This window comes from Xyrauchen texanus, chromosome 24 (assembly GCF_025860055.1).
Source record: "Xyrauchen texanus isolate HMW12.3.18 chromosome 24, RBS_HiC_50CHRs, whole genome shotgun sequence".
NCBI lineage: Eukaryota > Metazoa > Chordata > Actinopteri > Cypriniformes > Catostomidae > Xyrauchen > Xyrauchen texanus.
The window spans coordinates 21,931,301-21,951,977 of record NC_068299.1 but is presented as its reverse complement, the minus strand read 5'-3'; the positions used below and the strand labels follow the sequence as shown (position 1 = coordinate 21,951,977).

The window sequence follows — 20,677 nt, the reverse complement described above, 5'->3', positions numbered from 1 at the left end:
TGACTACATCCGTAAGTGAAACATTACTTTTCTTTGGAACAGAATTATTCTCGGCAGTTTTCACAATACCTATATATCCGTTGCTGATTGTCACATTTAGGTGTGAATGAAAATATGTGGCAAAATCCCGAAAATTTTACAATTTTAACTAAATTTCAATGTTTAGCATGCATTGCTCTTAAAACATAAGCTCTAAATATCCGTATGTGCATGTTAACATGTCTGAAATATACAAAACAACATAACGGAAATGTTTACATTGCAATCTCAATAGATTGCAATGTAAAATACAACTCTAAGAGTGTTTATCCTACATTATATGGGTACATCTTTGCAAACTGGATACACTGGAGGCTAAAATGTTTTTAATTTGAGTTTTTTACGGAAACCCTAAATTTTTCTTTAGCATATTTACTCCCCTCCAGAGTTATGCTATTCTAATAAGATAAAAAAATCAAACAATTGTCCCAGAACTGAACTGTGTTCACTCTGTCTAGAGTCAAGTCTGAATCAAAGGACTGGATTGGACCGTTGCATTTGACATTGCTCATTCTTAAACACAGATGACTGAAACGGCCGACTGTTAGTCACACACTTTATATATGGCTTGAGTCTGTGGTCAGCCTGAAGATGTATTTGTGAGGTTGATTCCTTGGGGTTTTTACGGTTGAGATAATTATTAAACAATGAGCCAAATTAGGACTTATGAAGGCATATTTGTGCCATAGAGATTTACCACGGAGTTACATTTATTTATGGTAATCAGGAATGTCTTAGGGCAGTTTACGTATTCTTTCCCTTAATTTTGTCTTACAGTCAGTGCTTTCTCTTTGTTGTTAAATCAAATCAAGAGATACCTCTAAATTACAGATTTTATTTCAATTTAGTCTACATAGACTCTTTTGCTTGAGTGATGATGGGTGTCACAGGCATTAGTTTAACCAACCAACAAACAAATAAATAAAAAGACACTTACTAAAATTTAGCATTTTCATTTTAATCAGAAAACATACTAATAGATTGTTCCTGTCTGCAATTAACAGTAAGATTGACCTTTTCTCATCAATAGATACATTTAAAATTAGATTAGCTGTAAAAAGTAAACTCTCATATATTGAAACGAATGCACCAACACATGATTTCATAATGACTATTAAACAGTCTGGACTGAGATCTGAATGATTTTATTTTACATAACACCTTTACAAAATAAACAGGGCTCTGTTAATGACCTAATCTCTGTTCCCACACTGTTCCAACACAAAATCAACAGAGGGGGGTGCAGTATTTATATCCTGACATTGTTGGAACATGTAAACCTAAAAATGGGGCACAAAAGCTTTTTCTGTCACAGATCCCTTCTTGACCTCTTTGAAATTGTTTTATGTAACTCTGAGCCTTGTGCGTCTTGTTTAGAAGGGTACATATTGGGTCACAATTTGCATAAATCATACAAATATACTTGTGCTTATGACCCATCTGTAATCAAATGTGACTCAGAAACACAGTGACACCCAGAACTAATAGCAAAAAATGCTCTTATTCAGGCCATGGTGACATCATATTAAGTCCGTCAATAACAGTAATGTCATTCTGATATTTAGCATAACCTCAAATGTAAACCATCCTCACTGACCATGAAGGATTAGTTTAATAATTTACATTAGGTTATAGAATTAGGTTAATAATCTACAGGGTGATATGTCCAGCAGCCATATCACCCTGTAGCTCAAGACTGGTTGCTTACTGAATATAAGAAGTGTTGAACCTGGTCAGTACCTGGATGGGAGACCTTCTGGGAAAACTAAGGTTGCTGCTGGAAGAGCTATTATGGAGTCCAGCAGGGGGTGCTCACCCTGTGGACTGTGTAAGTCCTAATGCTCCAGTATTATGATGGGGACACTATACTGTAAAAAGGCACTATCCTTTGGATGACATGTTAAAATGTGGTCCTGACATTCTGTGGTCATTAAAAATCCCAGTACACTTCTTGAAAAGAGTAGAGAGGTAACCCCTGGCATCCTGGCCAAATTCACTCTACTCTCTCCTCTCCACTAATAGCTGGTGTGTGGTGAGCATACTGGTGCACTTTGGCTGTATTGCATCATCCAGGAGGATGCTGTACACTGCTGTTGGTTGATTAGTGTCCCCTTGTTCACAGAAGAAAAGTGCTATATGTAACATTCATTCATTAAAACATTTAATCATAATCCTTTGATTGTGACATAATCATATCCAGGTTTTAGTTCATCTATTGACCAGTTCAATTTATTCAATATGTTCTCTTCCTCATGATGATATAATATATATTATTTAAGCAAAGAAGGATAATTTCTTGTTAAACTGGTGTATTGTAGATTAATACAAAAAAAAATGTGAGAGAGTAATATAAATAATTTAAAAAACAATTTCAATTCGACCCCCCTTTTCTTAAAAAAAAAAATTAAAACCAAGGTTACTGTGAGGCACTTACAATGGAAGAGAATGGGGCCAATTTTTGGAGGGTTTAAATGCAGATATTTTAATCTTACAATTTTATAAAAGCACTGACATTAATTCTTATGTTAAAACATATGTAATAGTTCAGCAGTGAAGATGCTTTTATGGTAATTTTACGGTTTTAGGATTTACAACAATGTTGCAAAGTCAGTTGTAAAATTGGATATAACCAAAATAAATTTTGCCGGAACATTCCGGAACGGCATTCTGGAACCTTCAATTCCAAAAAGAAAGAAAAAAATGCTTGTTTGTCAATACATTACATTTCTTGTATTCTCCGATGCGGTTTTTGTTTGATATTGAAATATTTCAAGCTCATAGTGCTTTGCTTGTCCGTTGCGGACGCTCGGAGAGGCAACATAGGCCTAGGCCTACTCGAAAGCAGCACGAGACGCGATCCGCTTATGTATTGTGCTGTGGTCCGATCTCTGTTTCATGGATATTGCGTGATATGGAATCAACGGCTCATTCTTTTCTTGATCTACTGATATGCATTGGCGTTATCAAACATCAACAGTAGATGAAAAGACCACTCGACCAACACACTGTAAAATATTTTACTGTTATTTGCATTTTTATGTGTGTACTCAGCATTATTATTTTTTCTTTTGAAATATAGTGGGATTCACTAGTGAAAATGCTTATTCACTGCACTGTGAACCATTTAAAACTCTTTTATAATTTCATACAAATGTTTCCTTGACGAATAATATTATCATAACAACAACTAATTGTAAAAGGTTGTTGTGTATGATGTGTTTGTTTCACCTGTTTAGAACAAGGTGCATGTATTTTTAATTGTAACTTGATTTAAATTTACTATGTTCTTTAAGATGACCCCCAATTTAGGGCAAGAAGAAGGTAAACTTGTTCCATATAAAATACATTTTATATCATTCTCAATCAAGTTTGCGACATCTCCCAATTTTAGGGTTCCCCCAGCCCAAAAATGCTAATTATAACCCTTGGATATAATGTCACACAGAAAAGTATGTAAGTGATTTAATCACATTTAAATCATGATAACACATATTGTTTACATATTCTATAATTTTGAAACAGTATTTCAACATTTAGGATTGGCCCTATTCACTTTCATTGCAAGTGCCTCACTGTAACCCACATTTGTGCTTTTTTGTAACAAGAGGGACTAGACTAAATACATTTTTGTGGCAATCAAAGTTATGTCACAAATACTGCTGATTGAGCTTCACTTGTACTGAACCTGGAACATTCTAAAAAAACGAAATTGGGTGATGATTTGTTCTTAAAACCTAATATCAAATGCATCAATCAAAACAGGCTTATTTGCTTGCTTTGAAAAAAGATGCTATGTATTTTACAATTAGTTTTTCACAGACATGCAGCATTCATTCTTGTTTTAAAATAAATACAAAATGTGTCCCCAAGAGGACAACAGCACACACTAAAAATAAGAGCTTAGGGTAGTGTAGGGGAAAACTATTTCAGATTATTAAGTGGGAGGTATTGGCATGTGTTTGTCTGAGCTCAGGCAGCTTTACTGTCAAACTGAGCTAAGTAATCGTGGTAATGCAGTCAAACAAGGACCGTAGCATCTGGATTGCAAGAGAATTTATACAGATAAGAAGGACAGCTGGGAACATCCTTTGCTAATTGTAGTATATTCATATCTCAGTTATTTGGGCCAAGGAATCAGTAAAAATAGACAATAAAGTGTATCAAAGATGGTCATGATCAATTTATGATTTAGAGTTATTTAAATCTCAAGAATGAAGTACAAGTATAAAAACTGACTTATTGATTTTCTCATTCTAGTTTATGTGTATCTGATGAGTTGTGGTCCTCTCACTCTTTGCTTTGGTTTTATTATATATATATATATATATATATTAATATGCTTGAATATTCTATATCACATAATTGACTAAATAGTTCACTAAATATGAAACATCACTTTCGATATTTGAGTCTAATAAATAATGAGAAGAAACCCAGATGGTTTCACATGGTTGAGGTTCATTATGCAAAATGTTATCATAAGGTTGTCATGTCAATAATTCTACTAGGTGTTGTCTTTGTGCCTTAAAGCGATATTGTTTCCAGAGTGCAAATGCTTTCATGATAAGTTATCTCCCCAATGCTAGTGATAGTCTGTAGCATGGTCCATGCTTTCATCAGTTAACCTCATTTGGAGACTAATCTATATAATTAGTGCACAGCAAAGTTTTTTTTTTTTTTTCTATTACAATTATTTTGCTAATGAAACAAAATATTTTATTGAAGAGGCTGGTTCACTTTGAAACTTCTTTGAAATCAATCCCACCAAAAAAACTTAACGCAGTTACTTGTCATATAACCCTGAGTGAAAAACAGATGTGGGACTCAGACAGTATCAATTTCATAAGAATCTTCATTCCATGGAAAAAAGACAGCTTATCTAAGCCCTCAAAGTTTTTCATAGCTTAGGTCTTCATTTGACCCCAAACTCAGAGATAATGAATAAAAACGTCAGGGTTACTGTTGTAACCTCTGTTCCCCGATGGAAGGAACAAGATATGTGTCGATTGTATTGACACAAGGGGTCTCTTCTGAGAGCCTCTGAACTTGAACTTGAGAAAAGGCCAATGTCAAGTTGGCAGACAGAATTTGTATGCCCCGCCCCGGACATACGGGTATAAAGGGAGCGGGCGAGCGAATGCCAAACAGGTTTTCACCGAGGAGCCGAGAATACGGTAACGGCACATTACAGTGGTAGGGATAGTGATGTGGCAAGGGGAACACAACGTCTCGTTCCTTCCATTGGGGAACAACAGTAACCATGACGTTCCCCTTCTGTCACTCACTCGACGTTGTGTCGATTGTAGTGACACAAGGGGTCCCACTTCAAAACGCCATGCACTACCCTGTGTTACGTGGCTGCCGAGCCAGGTGCAAGCAGGCTGTTGCGCGCTAGAAGCGGCTGGGTCGGCTGCACGTAACCCTCCCCAACACCCCCAATAAAAGGTGTCATATACAGCTCTTAGGTTCCCCGTACCCGTGCGGAAACAGGCGACATGACTTGCATGGGAGCCAGCCAGTCAGCCGCGTCTTTTCTTGCTCTGTGTTTCGTCATAGAGTTAAAAAGCGGCTGGGGCCATCTTAACGCTATAGATCCGTCGGGGAAGGCGTCCTTTACCGTTCCTATTCTTTCATGGGGAAAAGGCCACGACCTGCCCAAACTAGGGGGAGATAACTTGTGGTTAATACACACGGGGGTTGTCAAGCCACCCGTGGACACGGTGCGATGGTAGATCCTGCCTTACAAGGGAGGAGTTTCTACTTGGTGAAGATGCGAGGGGACAGGGACAGGCTGAAGGGGAGTACCTTGTACTGATACACCTGGCTGATGAACACGAACCGTAAGAAGGGTCGGTGTCGAGGCAGAATAGTTCAATAGTTGTGATGACTTTACTATTATTCTAAAATGTGAAAAAACTGTATATATAAAAATATGAATATATATTTATTTATGTTCTGATTATCAAACTCTTTTAGAGGAAAATTAACTCTTTCAGAGAAGTCAACTCTTTTATAAGAGAAGCGCTGTCGATGCGCCCAGGAGCAAAGTCTGCACGGTGTGCAGAGAGGAAAAAGCTGCTGGAATGCACCGTCAGATCCGAGCTCTCTTGCAGAGGTGGGTGAAGCAGTCGTGTGTCATACAGCTCGCTGATCACGCAACCATTCGGCTCCGAAGAAAAAATCTGTCTGGCATGCACTGACCCGCTCCCTTTATACCTGTATTTCCGGCATGCAAATTCTGTCTGCCAACTTGACATTGGCCTTTTCTCAAGTTCAAGTTCAGAGGTAGGCGAGGCTCTCAGAAGAGACCCCTTGTGTCATTACAATCGACACAACGTCAAGTGAGTGACAGAATGGGAACACATAGTAATGACTACTGATATATTTTGGAATAACTTCACGGCCCGGTTGCATAAACATAGCCATTAACTTAAGACTGCATCTAACAATTAGCTTGACTAGCTAAAGACGCCATAGAAAGCCTGTTGCATAAAACAAGCTCACAGTTGTCTTTAGTAAGACAGTCTAATTTGCATTGCATTGTGGGAAAAATAAGACACTGAACAGCTTAAAAAAATGTCCGACAGTGGACGCTCAATAAAAAAATTTATTCGCTGAGAATATTTGCTTATTAGAGGACTACAATGCTTCAAAATGTATTTTAATGAACACATTTAGTGATTTAACCCAAATAATTAAAAACACAACATTTTGTTACCATTTTTGAAGTCAAAGTCTTCAACCAAGTCTCAACTCAAGCCCCTTTCTGCCCCCACTGGCTCAGCTGACAGTTATTTTCAATGGCAAAATGGAATGTAAACAAAAGTTAGCCTGAGGTGTGCTGTCTTACATTTTGATCTTTAATTAGACTGATCTAAGTTTTTATGCAACTGACTGAAAACATTAAGACCAACATTTTAGACGACTAACTAGTAAGACTAGTCTAAAACAGTTTTATGCAACCGGCCCCAGAGCTCATAAATGCACCAATGCAGTTCAGGATGTGAAGTGGTTTAATATATATTTTGATGATGGAAATTGCACCATGTTGATTAGAATCATGGTTTGCTTGGATGTGTGGTTTGTCAATTCTAGTTTAAGAATTTGTATAAAGAAACCATGTTTTTACATCCTAAGGTTGCATTACGTTGCTAGAGAGCCATGCTAATTCTTCTTTAACTATAGCTCTGATTTTGACCAGCTCCAAAGTTCATTTGCCATCCCTGCCAATAAAACATTTGACATTGTCTCAAATGCATGATTCTGTTATTGCTGACTCTGTATTATATATGTAACATGACACAATACTTAAAATGGAGCTAAAAATAATAATCTAAAGAAATGGCTCCACATCATCACTTGACATATACAAATGCAATGACAGAATCTGCTTTGTCATATTTCATTCGTCATGGACTCATGGATGGTTACACTCATCTGCCTTGATATTACTTTTCCTGGAGTGCTTGTCTTGCATTCAGCAATCTCATGGGCCCGGAGCTCTGCCATTTAAAACTCCTTTCATTAAACCTTTTCCTTTAGAAAATGCAGTAAACAAATTTCTGCCAAGTGGAATGTGTGCATGCATAGAATTGTTAATCACAATTGCTCTGTTAAAGCAAAATATTTACACTTTGTGTGATCCTCTCAACAATCCATCATACCAAGTATAATAAATAAAATCAGCCACTAAGCGCTCAGCATGATGGGAGCTCCTTCAATACTGTTTAAAAAGCATCCCAGGTTGATAAGGAGTTGGTTGAGAAAATGTCAAGAGTACATTTCTGCAAAGTCTATGCAAACGGTGGCCACTTTGAAGATGCTAAAATATAACACAGTTTTGATTTATTTTGGATTGTTTTAGTCACAACATAATTCCCATATTTCCATTTCTATTATTCAATAGTTGTGATGACTTTACTATTATTCTAAAATGTGAAAAAACTGTATATATAAAAATATGAATATATATTTATTTATGTACTGATTATATATTCAGTCATACCATTTTCCACATTAGTTCTGTAACAAAGAAGGACAACTGGAGCTGGATTCTTCCAACACAGGAAGATAACTTTTAATTTACCACTTCCCTGGTTTACAGCTTCACAATTACTTAACAGCTTCACAGGCACTGAAACACTTTAGTTTCACATTAACATCTCAGCTTCACAGTAAGGCTCTTGACCCAGTCTCTCCCTCGCTGCTGGTGGCGTGGCTGCTATATATTGCTCTCCCCATGCTCACTGGAATTATAAACAGGTGTTAAACATGATTTAGCTCAGGTGCAAGTGCCCTTAACGCTTTCTCTCTCTCCGGACCGATCCTTGACCATGCCCCCACTGCCACAATATCATATTCAGACTTTTTATTTTCTTAGTCTTATTACTGTAACATGCCATCTGGTGCTGGAGTAAATCATGGAATCAAATGGCAGGAGCTGAGAGAAGATCTAAACAAACTGATTATTGCCATAAAAATGTATCTTTTTCCAAATGTCCCTTCAAATTAATTTCAAACATCTTTAATGCTCAAATGGACAAAAAGCTTTTATTACTGGCCAAAGTGGCCATTCATCAGATCTTGCTGCTGAATCCGACAAAAGCAAAAGGATATGAACTTATAATAGTTCATATCCTTATTCATATCATATCTTTATCCAAAAATAAATTGGATTGAAGACTTTTTTTGTGTGAACAGGACTACATAATCTGTTTTTTTCTTATTTCTTGTGAACAGTAGGCCTCTAACATTTAGGTTGTGTTGCAAATTTGTTTCACCTTTTTACACTGAAGTCATTTTTGAACCAGAATTATTATGTAATTGCTTGCACAATTCTATCTTTGCAGGATTTAAACAGGCCTGAATTACAGTTAGCTGATATATTTGTTAATGCTTTTCATTGCAGGTATCCAGGGTATATTAGGAAATGTATTCGATTCATATAAAAATCTGTCAGTTTCTTGTTTATCTGTGGTGTGTGTGTTAAGGTACAGATTGATAGAGTGAAAGAAATGGCGAATTTGAAGCTGAAAACTTTCGTATTACAAGGTGTCATAAATTCTTGGAAAAAAAAAGATATTATGTCATTTAAAATCTGTTTGACATCCATTCATGGGACACAAGAACAGAGATTTTTGGACAATGTGGAAAACTGCTTTTTTCATACAATGAAAGTGAATGGTGACTAATGCTGTCAGCCACTAACATTCTGCCTTTTAAGAAAAAAATGCCATTTAATCACTTCAGAATACAGCATAAATTTTCATTCAGAAGAGACACCTTGAAACAGTTTGATATACAGTATGTTTCTGAAGAAACTGTGGCATCTCGACACACTTAATCTGTGATATAAATCTGCTCATCAAAGGTTCAAATGTACAAAAACATCTGTTATGTCTATATTGTGTGCATATTTATGCTGTTTTGACCTTTAATGATTGAAAACCTGTTTATCTAGTAATGTCAACTGGGTTCAGGCTCAATGGTGTTTCTTAAACATGTTGCACATTCTTTGATGCAAAGGTCATTATGAAACAGAAAACAGATGAAACAGATTTTAATTAGAGCTATGAAATAGTGTGTGTGCTGCTGTGTCTTCAAGGTTGCCATGATGGGAGAGTCTGTCTCCCCATTCCCCACGGTGGATGTGCCTGATCATGCCCATTACACTATTGGTGCTGTCATCCTTGCCGTTGGCATCACTGGCATAGTGGGAAACTTCCTGGTCATCTATGCCTTCAGCAGGTGAGAACGACTAGTTACGGAGAAGTTGAGAATTAGTCATTGTTCATATAAAAACGTGAAATATAAAAATATGAAATTTGTCATTGTTCATTATTAAAAGAAACTAAAACTGTATACATATGCATTGATGCTAACATCAGTAGGCTACATTTTGATAGTAGCTTTTGTAATAGATATATTTTTGCTTTTTCAGCATATTCAGAGATTATTGTGATTCATTAATGGAGTTCTAAAACATTTGGGGGGACATGTTCATCTAATACTGTAAATCATAAACCAAATGTGTATAAACAGCTACTTGCATACAAATTTTGACCATTCTTCTGGCGTCCCACCACCATTCCATCTTTACCTATATTTCTATTAAATTCTATTACATAGTAACCCTGCTTAAAAACAAACAAACAAAAAACAGCTGTTTAAACTTCACACTTATGTTATTCGTGGGTCACAATTTACCCAAACCTACAAGTGTAATTTTTTTTTTAAAGCTATGTTATAACTGTAATTTCACTTAAGTAAAAACACTAAAGTTTTTTGTGGGGGTTGGGAGTGGTGGGTGGGTTTTTGATGGTTTTAAGGCCTTGTTCACCACTAAATTATTACATTACACCATTCATTTTCATATAAATTAAGCACATTTTCTGTTATCTAATAAAAACCTTAATTTCAATAAACTGATTTTCAAATAATCAAAATATGTGATGCATCAGGTGTCTCTGGGGACATCTGCTGGAATAAAAATTAACAATAACATGAAATTACAACTATGACCAGTAGATCTCTGTAAGTCAATTTTGTAACTTAATTTCTAGATATTATCACAAGTTATGAATTAGGTATTTAGACATTATAAAAAACAAAAAAGATTTTTTATTTGAAACCACTTGTGTCAAAGTGTCAGATTTAGCAATGATGCTCCAATATGCTGTCAAACCTGACCATGCTGACACAGTCAAATCTGATTGTACTACAAGGAAAGATTATTTTGGTACCTGTAATTTATTTATCATTACAATTATATCATTAACTTTGTCACACAGGCACAAGATTCAGACTTCGACCTGTTTGGTTTGTTTGGCATGTAGACAGGTTTGTAAAACAGAAAAAGATGCCTAAATGTGTCAGATGATGTAGTGATGTGCACATGTTTGTGTGACAGTTAGGTTTAGGGGTAGAGTTAGGAAATAGAAAATTAGCCTGATATGAATTCAATGGAAGTCTATGAGATGTCCTCACTAATATTGTCAAACAATATTAGTGGGGGGGGGGGCCTCCAGGAGGGAGGCCGCTTTTAAACCGCTCTCCCCGTGCTCACTGAAATTAGAGACAGGTGTTAAACATAATTAAGCTCAGGTGCAAGCGCCCATACCGCTTTCTCTCCCAGACGGGCGCTTGACCACACCCCCGCTGCCACACTGTTTTTTTTGAAAATTTAAAACTGCAGAAAGTTTTTTGTTAGGGTTGGGTTATAGAATCTATAGTTCGTACAGTGTAAAAATTATTATGTCTATGGAGATTCCTCATAAGGATAGCCACGCCAACTTGTGTGTGTGTGTGTGTGTGTGTGTGTGTGTGTGTGTGTGTGTGTGTGTGCAGGTTCTACTATATTGGTGAGTGCCACATTTTTTTGAAAATGTCTTCACTAATATAGTGAAACTTGTTGAAAACCCACTAGTGAGGACATTTTAGGTGGTTCTCACTAGTATAAATGCTCATAAATCAGCCAAATCATGTGTAATTGAGTATCGGGTCATACTTTTGCCATTTTCTTTGTGAATTGCTCATTCGTTTCTAAGCTGTTACTGTTATGTCTGACCAAGTGACCATTTGCGTCATGAGAAAACTTGAATGGAAGAAACTCATTCTGAGTTCTTCTGAAAACTATCAGCACAGGGATGCTATTCTCATTGACGTCATATAATTGTCTCACCTTCCTGAATGAAGGAGTAAATGCAGAAAGACTGTAAAGGAGTTATGGAAACCTTTGCAGTGCAATTTTCTAACTCCTTAAAGTCTTGATTTTTTTAAATGCATTTTATGTTTTTTTATATATATTTTTGCACTCCAAACAATTGTTTTGTATGTGACTGTAGGAGCCGGACACTGAGGACACCTGCCAACTTGTTTATAATAAATCTGGCCATCACAGACTTCCTCATGTGTGCCACCCAGGCACCTATCTTTTTTACCACCAGCATGCACAAGAGATGGATCTTCGGAGAGAAAGGTACACAAATACAAACACATTTACTTAGCTATCTAAATGAGTACATGCAGAGACTTTAATGTGACTATTATATACAATGTGACTGTAACTAAAGGATTGCTAAGTAAACCCACACACAAATGCATAGCATGGTATCCATGCCATTGCACGTATTATCAAAATATCACTAAAAGTTACTACAAAGACAATGTCTGAAATAAAACATGCCATAATTTATTTTTACCTTACTGTTCTTTATGAATCAGACTGAACATATTTAAGATAATGGAAGATAAATGCAGATGAAAGTGGAGAGAGCTGATAAAAAGAATGAGTCACTTCTTAACATAAATTAGGTTCAGATGAATGAAATTTTGTCCTTGGAGACATCTTTGATTTCTCTGTACTTATTGTGAGAATTAAAGCCAATCTTTTCCCTTGCTGTTGTTGCTAATGATGAATGAATTTCTAACAGTTTTAGGTAACCTTTTCTTGAAAAGCAACATACAAGAAGCGTATTTTTTATTTTTTTTTGTCATCAGCTCATGTTAAAATTCTTCTCAAAGCTGTGCATTGTGTGGTTTTGTTGTTGATTCAGTTCCAGGCAGCACTAGCTAGTTGTTTTGCTCAGTGGTAAACTGCTGCTCCTGGCATCAGGGAATGGATGCTTTAAATGTCAGATGTTATCAGGATTACATCTATATGCCTTCAAAGCTGGGGTTTGTTGAAGGCTTCAGCTTGCTGACATTTGCTATGAAAATAAGCATTCTGTGATTATGATGAGTGTGAAGTGATTGATGCTGAAGTTTTGTGTTGTGGCAGTGAGACTGGGTCTGTATCAATTGAAATGTTTGCAATCAGTCAGTCACCCACCATTGGTGGAGACCATTGAAATGAATAGTGTGGTAAAGGAATCCTGTTACAAATTGTTCTTGGCTTCTCTAATAAATAACACATTTTTATAGCAGACTCCAAAAATAAAGCTCATCCAAAAATTAATATGACATGTCAAGCATCAATTTATGTGACAAACTGTATCCACACAAAAGCACTGTATATATATATAGCATATTGAGGCATCTCTTCAATTCACTTTCATTTAAACAGAACGGCCTCTAGTCTCCCTGATCGGATCCTGCTGTGTTACAAATGTTTTAACACAGTTTGGAGGGGAGGATTGTTTAATTCATACACTTGATTCCCCTGAAAGCTTTCACAATCAATCAGATACAATTCACAAAAATGCTCTTTTCCACCATGGATTAACCTGAAAGCATCTGACAAGGTGTGAGAGAAGACATCCTACAGAGTTGGAGGATTATCTTTTATAACAGAAGCTTTTCATTTGTAATTAAAATACTAAAGTGCATACAGTAAATGTGTACCGAGAACGACAAGCTAAATTATCCCAGATAAGATGTATATTTAAAATTTGTGTGACTACTCATAGTCATTCTGAAAAAAACATATTGACTGACCAGTAATTTGAATATTGGGGGGAAATGTGATTTCATGCTTATTGTGCTAACAGGCCTACTTGATGAAACCGATAACAGATAGTGGTTGTTGAGGATGTTTTTAGCCAAACAATGAATGCCTTTCTTCCAGATGGGTTATCAGACTAATGCTGTCTTCACATGCTATCAGAATTGTCCTACTTATTATTTCTGAAGTTGTAATTACGAGTGTCACGTTCAAGTACATTGTTCATTTAAACAGAGGCCGTTCTGTTTAAATGAAAACATGGACAACACCAGGTAAATTCTTGTATCCAGGGTTGGGAGGGTTACTTTTAAATGTATTCCACTACAGATTACAGAATAGATGCTGTAAAATGTAATTTGTAATATATTCCGTTAGATTACTCAAGGTCAATAACATATTATAAATACTTTGTATTACTTCTTCAGCACTGGTAGATTTTGTCACTTGTTTTGACTATAAAAGCTCTGCCAGTACAGTAAGACAAAATACACATGTTAAAAATACATTCTCTGAAAAACCTAAATATCTTATGTAGTGTTGTTTCTAAAACAAGATCAATCAAATTTATCTTGTTTTAAGGATTTTTAGATATTTTTACAGGAAAACAATAAAATTATTATCAAGAATATGATTTTTGCCATAATATCAAAGGTCTTTCTTGAAAAAAAGAAATTATGTTCCAATGTGAATTTTCTTGATAAAAAACATGATCGTGCCTGCTAACATGTGCATGTAAAATGTCTAGAAATAGCATTTTAGCTTAGCATAAAGCTGACAATTTACACAAGATTTATTTCTATTTCTTCTGCTCCAAACTTACTTCAAACTTACGTTTCTGTCTGTGTTATGAATGTAACACATCAATTGTTCAAATGCACTTTGGATCACTTCATTTATATGTATAAATGTTTTCCATCTGAAAGGACTAAATATTAAATGAAACAAATGACAATATAATCCAAAGTAATTTCTTCTGTAATCAAAATGCTTTTTGAATGTAACTGTATTCTAATTACCAATGATTTAAATTGTAACTGTAGGGGAATACAATTATTATATTTTGTTTTTTAAATACATAATCTCACTACATGTATTCCGTTACTCCCCAACCCTGCTTGAATCTTTCTTGGGAAACTCTTTGACACATTAATACACATTTGTCAGCTTGCTGGTGATAATGGAATTTTTTTTTAATAGATGCTATTTTCTCTTTGTAAAAAATGTGCAGTATGCATAAAATGGTTACTGATATAATGTACGTGAATGTACATAAACGGCAAGTAACAAGGTAGCTGCATTTAGAAAAATGAATAAAACCAACCATTCTCTGCAGAAATTGTACTCTCCTTTGCCATGTTGAAAGGTTGTCTCCTTCCCCCTTGTCTGCTCTATCATGACCATCTCCCTCTTAATGGAAATGCTTTTCAGACTTATGCTGCCTTCAAATGAAGTACAGTGTGCTGTTAAGGTGTCCACATATTTTTGGCCATATGGAATAAGAATATTTCATTCATGAAATTGCACATCATCAGGGCTGAAATGCAAACATTGTGAATGTGTCTTGTACTTTGTTATAATACTGTACACATTTCAGTGCCACATCATTTCCTGTCTACTCCTTGGTTAATGAATTAAACTGAAATATAGACTGTATATTGAAGGTTTTATGGCTTGGTTATAGACTCACCTAACTGATTTGTCTCCCTCTCCAGGTTGTGAGTTGTATGCATTCTGTGGGGCTTTGTTCGGCATCTGTTCCATGGTCACGCTCATGGTCATCGCAGTGGATCGATACTTTGTGATTACGCGGCCGCTAGCCTCCATCGGAGTGTTATCTGAGAAGAGAGCTTTTCTGATACTTTTGGTAGCCTGGGCTTATTCACTTGGTTGGAGCCTGCCACCCTTCTTTGGTTGGAGTAAGTGATGAGCTCAGAGCCTCTATTGGACAGCAGCATTTCATAAAAAAAAGTGTATCCATATGAGAACATACAGTATATAAAATATACATTCAGTCTTGTATATGTATATAATATATGATATACATATGATATATTGAACCCTTACAAAAACAGTATTAAAACTTGGGGGAAGGGGGCATGGCCTGGATGTGATAGGCTAGGGAGATAGCATCAACAACCCAATGAGCTAACGTTCCCTTTCCGCCGGGCAGGGGGGAGCAAGTAATAGAGCATCAGGAATCAAAAGCACGTCCCGAGGCTTGGGTGCTGAGAAAATCTCAAAGCACATACCTTGCTCCAGGGGTCGGGATATAGACAGAGGATTATATATATATATATATATATATATATATATATATATATATATATATATATATATATATATATATATATATATATAAATAATTCTAAAATCTTTTTTTATTTAAAATTTTTTATTTTGCTCTGAATGTTGCTCTTGCTCTGCGAATGTTGACATACTGTATGTGATTCAAACGAATGTTAGAGCACCCTCAACTGAATGCGTAAGACTAATAATACTGTACATTGGCTAGTAGAATTTCTTGAATCCCAATGAATACATACACAAAATCCCTGCATCAAATCTAATAAACATGTATTATTTTGCAAATACATTTCCTAATTGCAACACAGCATTCTGCTCTCAATGTACACATAAGAATTTAATTGGTTGCAACCGCCGTTTACTCTAACAGAATTCAGAGCGGAATTATCTCACTCAATCCACCACCTGTTGCATCCAATTTCTGCTCCAGGAAAAAGTGGCCCATGACTGCTGGTCTAGGATCAGTTACCCAAAGCCAAACATTAACTTTAAGTGAAATGAGAAAACTGGCTCAAGATCAGTGGTTTGGATAACATCTCTCTTCCGACATCACTTGCTGCATTCATGCACAGAGAAAACTTTGTTATTAATGATTGTACATCATTTATTTATTTTAAATTACATAAAAAATATGAATCAAATGCAGTATATTCAGTGTATTAAACACAATTTAATCTAATAATAATAAAAATAATAATATTGCATTACATTTTTACTTTATACAGAGCACCCCCACTATTTTCAGAAGCACCCTCAGCAATTTTGATTTAGGACTGGGCCTGCAGACATCCCTAGATACAACAAATGAGGGCTTATCCTAAAGACAATTGTCAATGTGCCATTTGATGTCTGTGGATTTGTCTGTTGTGTTTAAGTGCAAGTGTTAAAGGAGTTCAGTATTCCTTTGATCAATTTAAATGATGCAGCAGACCTTTAGAAAAGCACACATCCATTGAAACAGGTAAGCTAAGCAGGCTAAATCATCTATGTTTGAGCACATGAAGATGCAAGTTGTTAGCCAATTGCTGGATTTACAATAACGGACTGTGATCTTTGCCAAGTAATATGGTCTCTGAGAACTGAGGCTTTTGCCTTGACGGAGATAGACTGAAAAAGCCTGGTGCTTTTTCCTCTCTGGCACTCTCTATCTCTGGTTTTCAGGCAACTTGCATTTCACACACGAAGGCTGGCTGTCGCCTTGAACGTTTCTGATAGCTTAGATCTTCCTTGCTGATCCCCAAATGAAACTCAGACCTCAGAGAGAAAATAAATAATTACAGCCCACACACATGAAAGCCAGATTGTGATTGGCGGTGATAATAAATACTATGGCTTTAGCATACCATCTTAAAAAAATAGTCCCCTCAGCTATGTGTGCATTAAATAGTATTTCACTGCATTAGCCCAGAAGCCAGCCAGCTTTTTGAAATCCATTCTTCTTTAAAAATTTGTTCTAGTTTTTACATTATTTCATTGGCCGTAAAAAGCGTAGCTGCTGGCTATCTCTCTCTTTCCTACACAAATTCAGTAATTTGTTTAGGTGCACTTGGTCATTCTTTCCACTGGAAAAAAAAAGTTTAATTCCTAAACCCCTTGAAATAACAGTACTTTCGAAAAATATGTTTAAATGTCTCTCACATATGGGTGAATATTCAGTCATAGAAGTGCCCTAGAAAAAAAGCTTATTTATCCAACTTGGTGTTGGTCCACCCTCATGGTGGCCACCAACATGAGGGTGGACCACCACCATTTACCTGCGGTGTCCCTCAAGGTTCTGTCTTAGGCCCCATCTTATTTTCTTTGTATATGCTGCCCCTGGCCTCCATCTTTGAGAGGTACGTTGTCTCTTTTCACTGTTTTGCAGACGATATTCAAATTTATTTGCCCCTGAACTTAAAAAAAAGGGCCCACTGCAGCCCCTGTTTGATTGTATGAAGGACATTAAAACGTGGATGAATCTAAATTTCCTCAACTTAAATGGAGACAAGATTGAGATCATAGTGTTTGGACACCCTGAACTGCTTGATGTAGATTCTCTCTGCCCTTTAACTTCAAACAGCCGCTCAACTGTGAGGAGTCTTGGTGTTGTGTTGGATGGTGCATTTAAGCTTGATAAACAGATATCCGCCACTGTTAGATCGTGTTTTCTCCAGTTGAGAACTATAGCCAAGGTAAAGGCTTATCTCCCTCCTAAAGATTTGGAGAGGGTGATAAATGCCCTTATAACTTCCTGCCTTGACTATTGTAACTCCTTATATGTGGGCTTAGACAAGTCATCGATTCAGCGTCTGCAGTTAGTCCAGAATGCTGCTCCCCACTTCCTGACAGGAAAGAGAAAGAGGGACCACATCACACCTGTGTTGCGCTACCTCCACTGACTCCCTGTTCATTACAGGATTGATTTAAAATTTTTACTTTTAACTTCTTCATGTTCATACTCCAGCTACAGCGCTGAGATCTGCCAATCTCCTCCTCCTGGATGTACCTAGAAGCAGACTAAAAACCAGAGGTGATCGAGCCTTTAGTGTAGCTGCCCCTAACCTGTGGAACAACCTGCCAGTCCATATCAGAACCTGCCCAACTCTCGAATGTTTTAAATCATTGTTAAAAACACATCTATTTTCTTTGGCATTTCCTTCGAGTTAAGTCTGTTATTTTCCTGGTAATTTCAATTTTAATATCACTATATATCGTATACTGTATATTATAAATGTTTTATTGTTGTACTTTTATTGTGTGAGTAGTGTCATGTTGTTATATTTAACCTGTGAAGCACCTTGGTCAACTTTGGTTGTTTTAAGTGTGCTATATATAAATAAAATTGATTGATTGATTGATTGATTGATTGATCTTGAGATCACATGACATGAAAATCTGATGTGGGATACTACTATTTGATATCGCAGATCATCGCAGTTCATTGATTGTAACCAGAGACATCTCCTAACAACCAATTGCAGAGGATAAGCAATGCAAAACAATGCTAGCAATTGTTCTACAGGTGTATGATCATCAAAAGAGAGTATAATTTACTGTGTTTAACACATCTGACTCTGCAAACTTTTGCTAAACAAGTTTTATTATCATGTAATGTAGGAACTTTGACTGATTAATGCCTTTTATTTGCTTAAAAGAAAATATTTATCATTAACTTTGCATTTGTTTGTGTGAAATGCACCTAATTCTGCGAGTTGGAAATTTCCACTCAAGCAGAAAGCAGAATTTCCATTTTCCTACTTTGAAAAGTGCATTGGAATGTCAGTAAACTGAAATTTAACTGGCATTCCAATGCATGTTTCGAAAGTAGGAAATTGGAAATTCTTCTTTTCTAAGTTGAATTGAACGCAGTATTTTTCACCCACAAATACTCTTGTGAAAAGGGGTTTTCTACAATGGCATCTGTAACTTAAAACGTTTTCTGCATCCACGTCAACATATGTAATGTCCAAGACCACTGTTGTACCACTGAAAACAGAGAGCTCCTTTAAAAAATGTTTTATCTGTCTCTGTTCTGCAGGTGCTTATGTTCCTGAAGGGCTGTTGACATCTTGCACCTGGGATTACATGACCTTCACACCCTCTGTGCGAGCTTACACCATGCTTCTTTTCACCTTTGTCTTCTTCATTCCACTTATTGTCATCATCTTCTGCTATGTTTTTATCTTCCGTTCCATTCGTAGCACTAATGAGTAAGTCCTTTGATACAGATCTAACACTACAATATGAAATTATGCATAACCTCAGCACTGTTCTAAAGCTGTTAAAATGGTTATTGAATTGTTAAGCAATTTCACACAAGCAAAAGTGCTGTAGTACTGAATTCATCCACAGGGGATCACAGCTGTGCTGATGTTCAATACAGCAGTGCGATTGCAAGTGGGAAGTTAATAGCTAACAACTTAATAATACAGATCCGGTAATGTAATACAGACCCGGCTTTGATAAATGGCACTCTTAGATGCTCTAATATAATATTTGCATGTTGTATTATCTACTGCATATTGAGGTAGTAGTACTTTTAGAAAAAGCTGCTGAATAATCCAGCACTGTTACTGTATATTTTAATTAACCTTAAAGTATGACCTAGCTAAATTAGATAGATGGAACGACAGATTTTGATATCATTAACCTTTGATATTGAATTAGTGTTGTCTAATTGTTGTTTTCTATTTGTCTTTGAAAGAGCGGTGGGCAAAATGAATGGAGATAACAAGAGAGACTCAATTAAAAGATTCCAAAGGATGAAAAATGAATGGAAGATGGCAAAAATAGCTCTTATTGTTATTCTCATGTATGTTATCTCTTGGTCTCCATATTCAACTGTGGCACTGACAGCCTTTGCTGGGTAAATAAATCTCCCTCACACACATACTCATGCACATGTATATTCTATACTTTTTAGACCATGGTTTCAAAAACATTTTTGGTCAGTTCAATCCCTGTGACCTAAATTACTTATTTGGAGTGCCTCAGGACATTTGTGTAATGTTTTAACATGTCAATAACTGTAATCATAGATTACATTTGTATGTAAGATCAAAGATTTATTCTAGTATTGTTATTGTTATTGTCCCTTAGGAGTTTGCAAACCCCTCAGTTGGGACACCCTGAACTATTAGATTTTGATTTGTATGATTGTGATAAGGTGATAATTAATGTATTTACTAATTTTCCATGTATTTCTGAGGTATGCTGATATACTCACACCGTATATGAATTCAGTACCTGCATTGATAGCCAAAGCTTCAGCCATTCACAATCCCATCATCTACGCCATCACACACCCAAAATACAGGTACTGGAAGGAGTCACACGTGATTTTCTCTTTATCATTGTTGTCAGTCCAATCTATACAGTATACTGTATGATCCACATTGACTGTGGTACTGGTAT

At 36.2% G+C, this 20,677-nt stretch overlaps 1 protein-coding gene across 1 annotated transcript in view; it reads left to right on the top strand.

The window, feature by feature from the left end:
- Positions 1 to 20,677, top strand: part of LOC127617683 (melanopsin-A-like) — a 40,122-nt gene that overhangs the window by 9,300 nt on the left and 10,145 nt on the right. The window contains exons 2-7 of the mRNA XM_052089726.1: positions 9,644 to 9,786; positions 11,883 to 12,016; positions 15,193 to 15,396; positions 19,302 to 19,473; positions 19,968 to 20,129; positions 20,472 to 20,579. Coding sequence (XP_051945686.1) covers positions 9,644 to 9,786; positions 11,883 to 12,016; positions 15,193 to 15,396; positions 19,302 to 19,473; positions 19,968 to 20,129; positions 20,472 to 20,579 — 923 coding nt within the window. The remainder of the gene's footprint in view (positions 1 to 9,643; positions 9,787 to 11,882; positions 12,017 to 15,192; positions 15,397 to 19,301; positions 19,474 to 19,967; positions 20,130 to 20,471; positions 20,580 to 20,677) is intronic.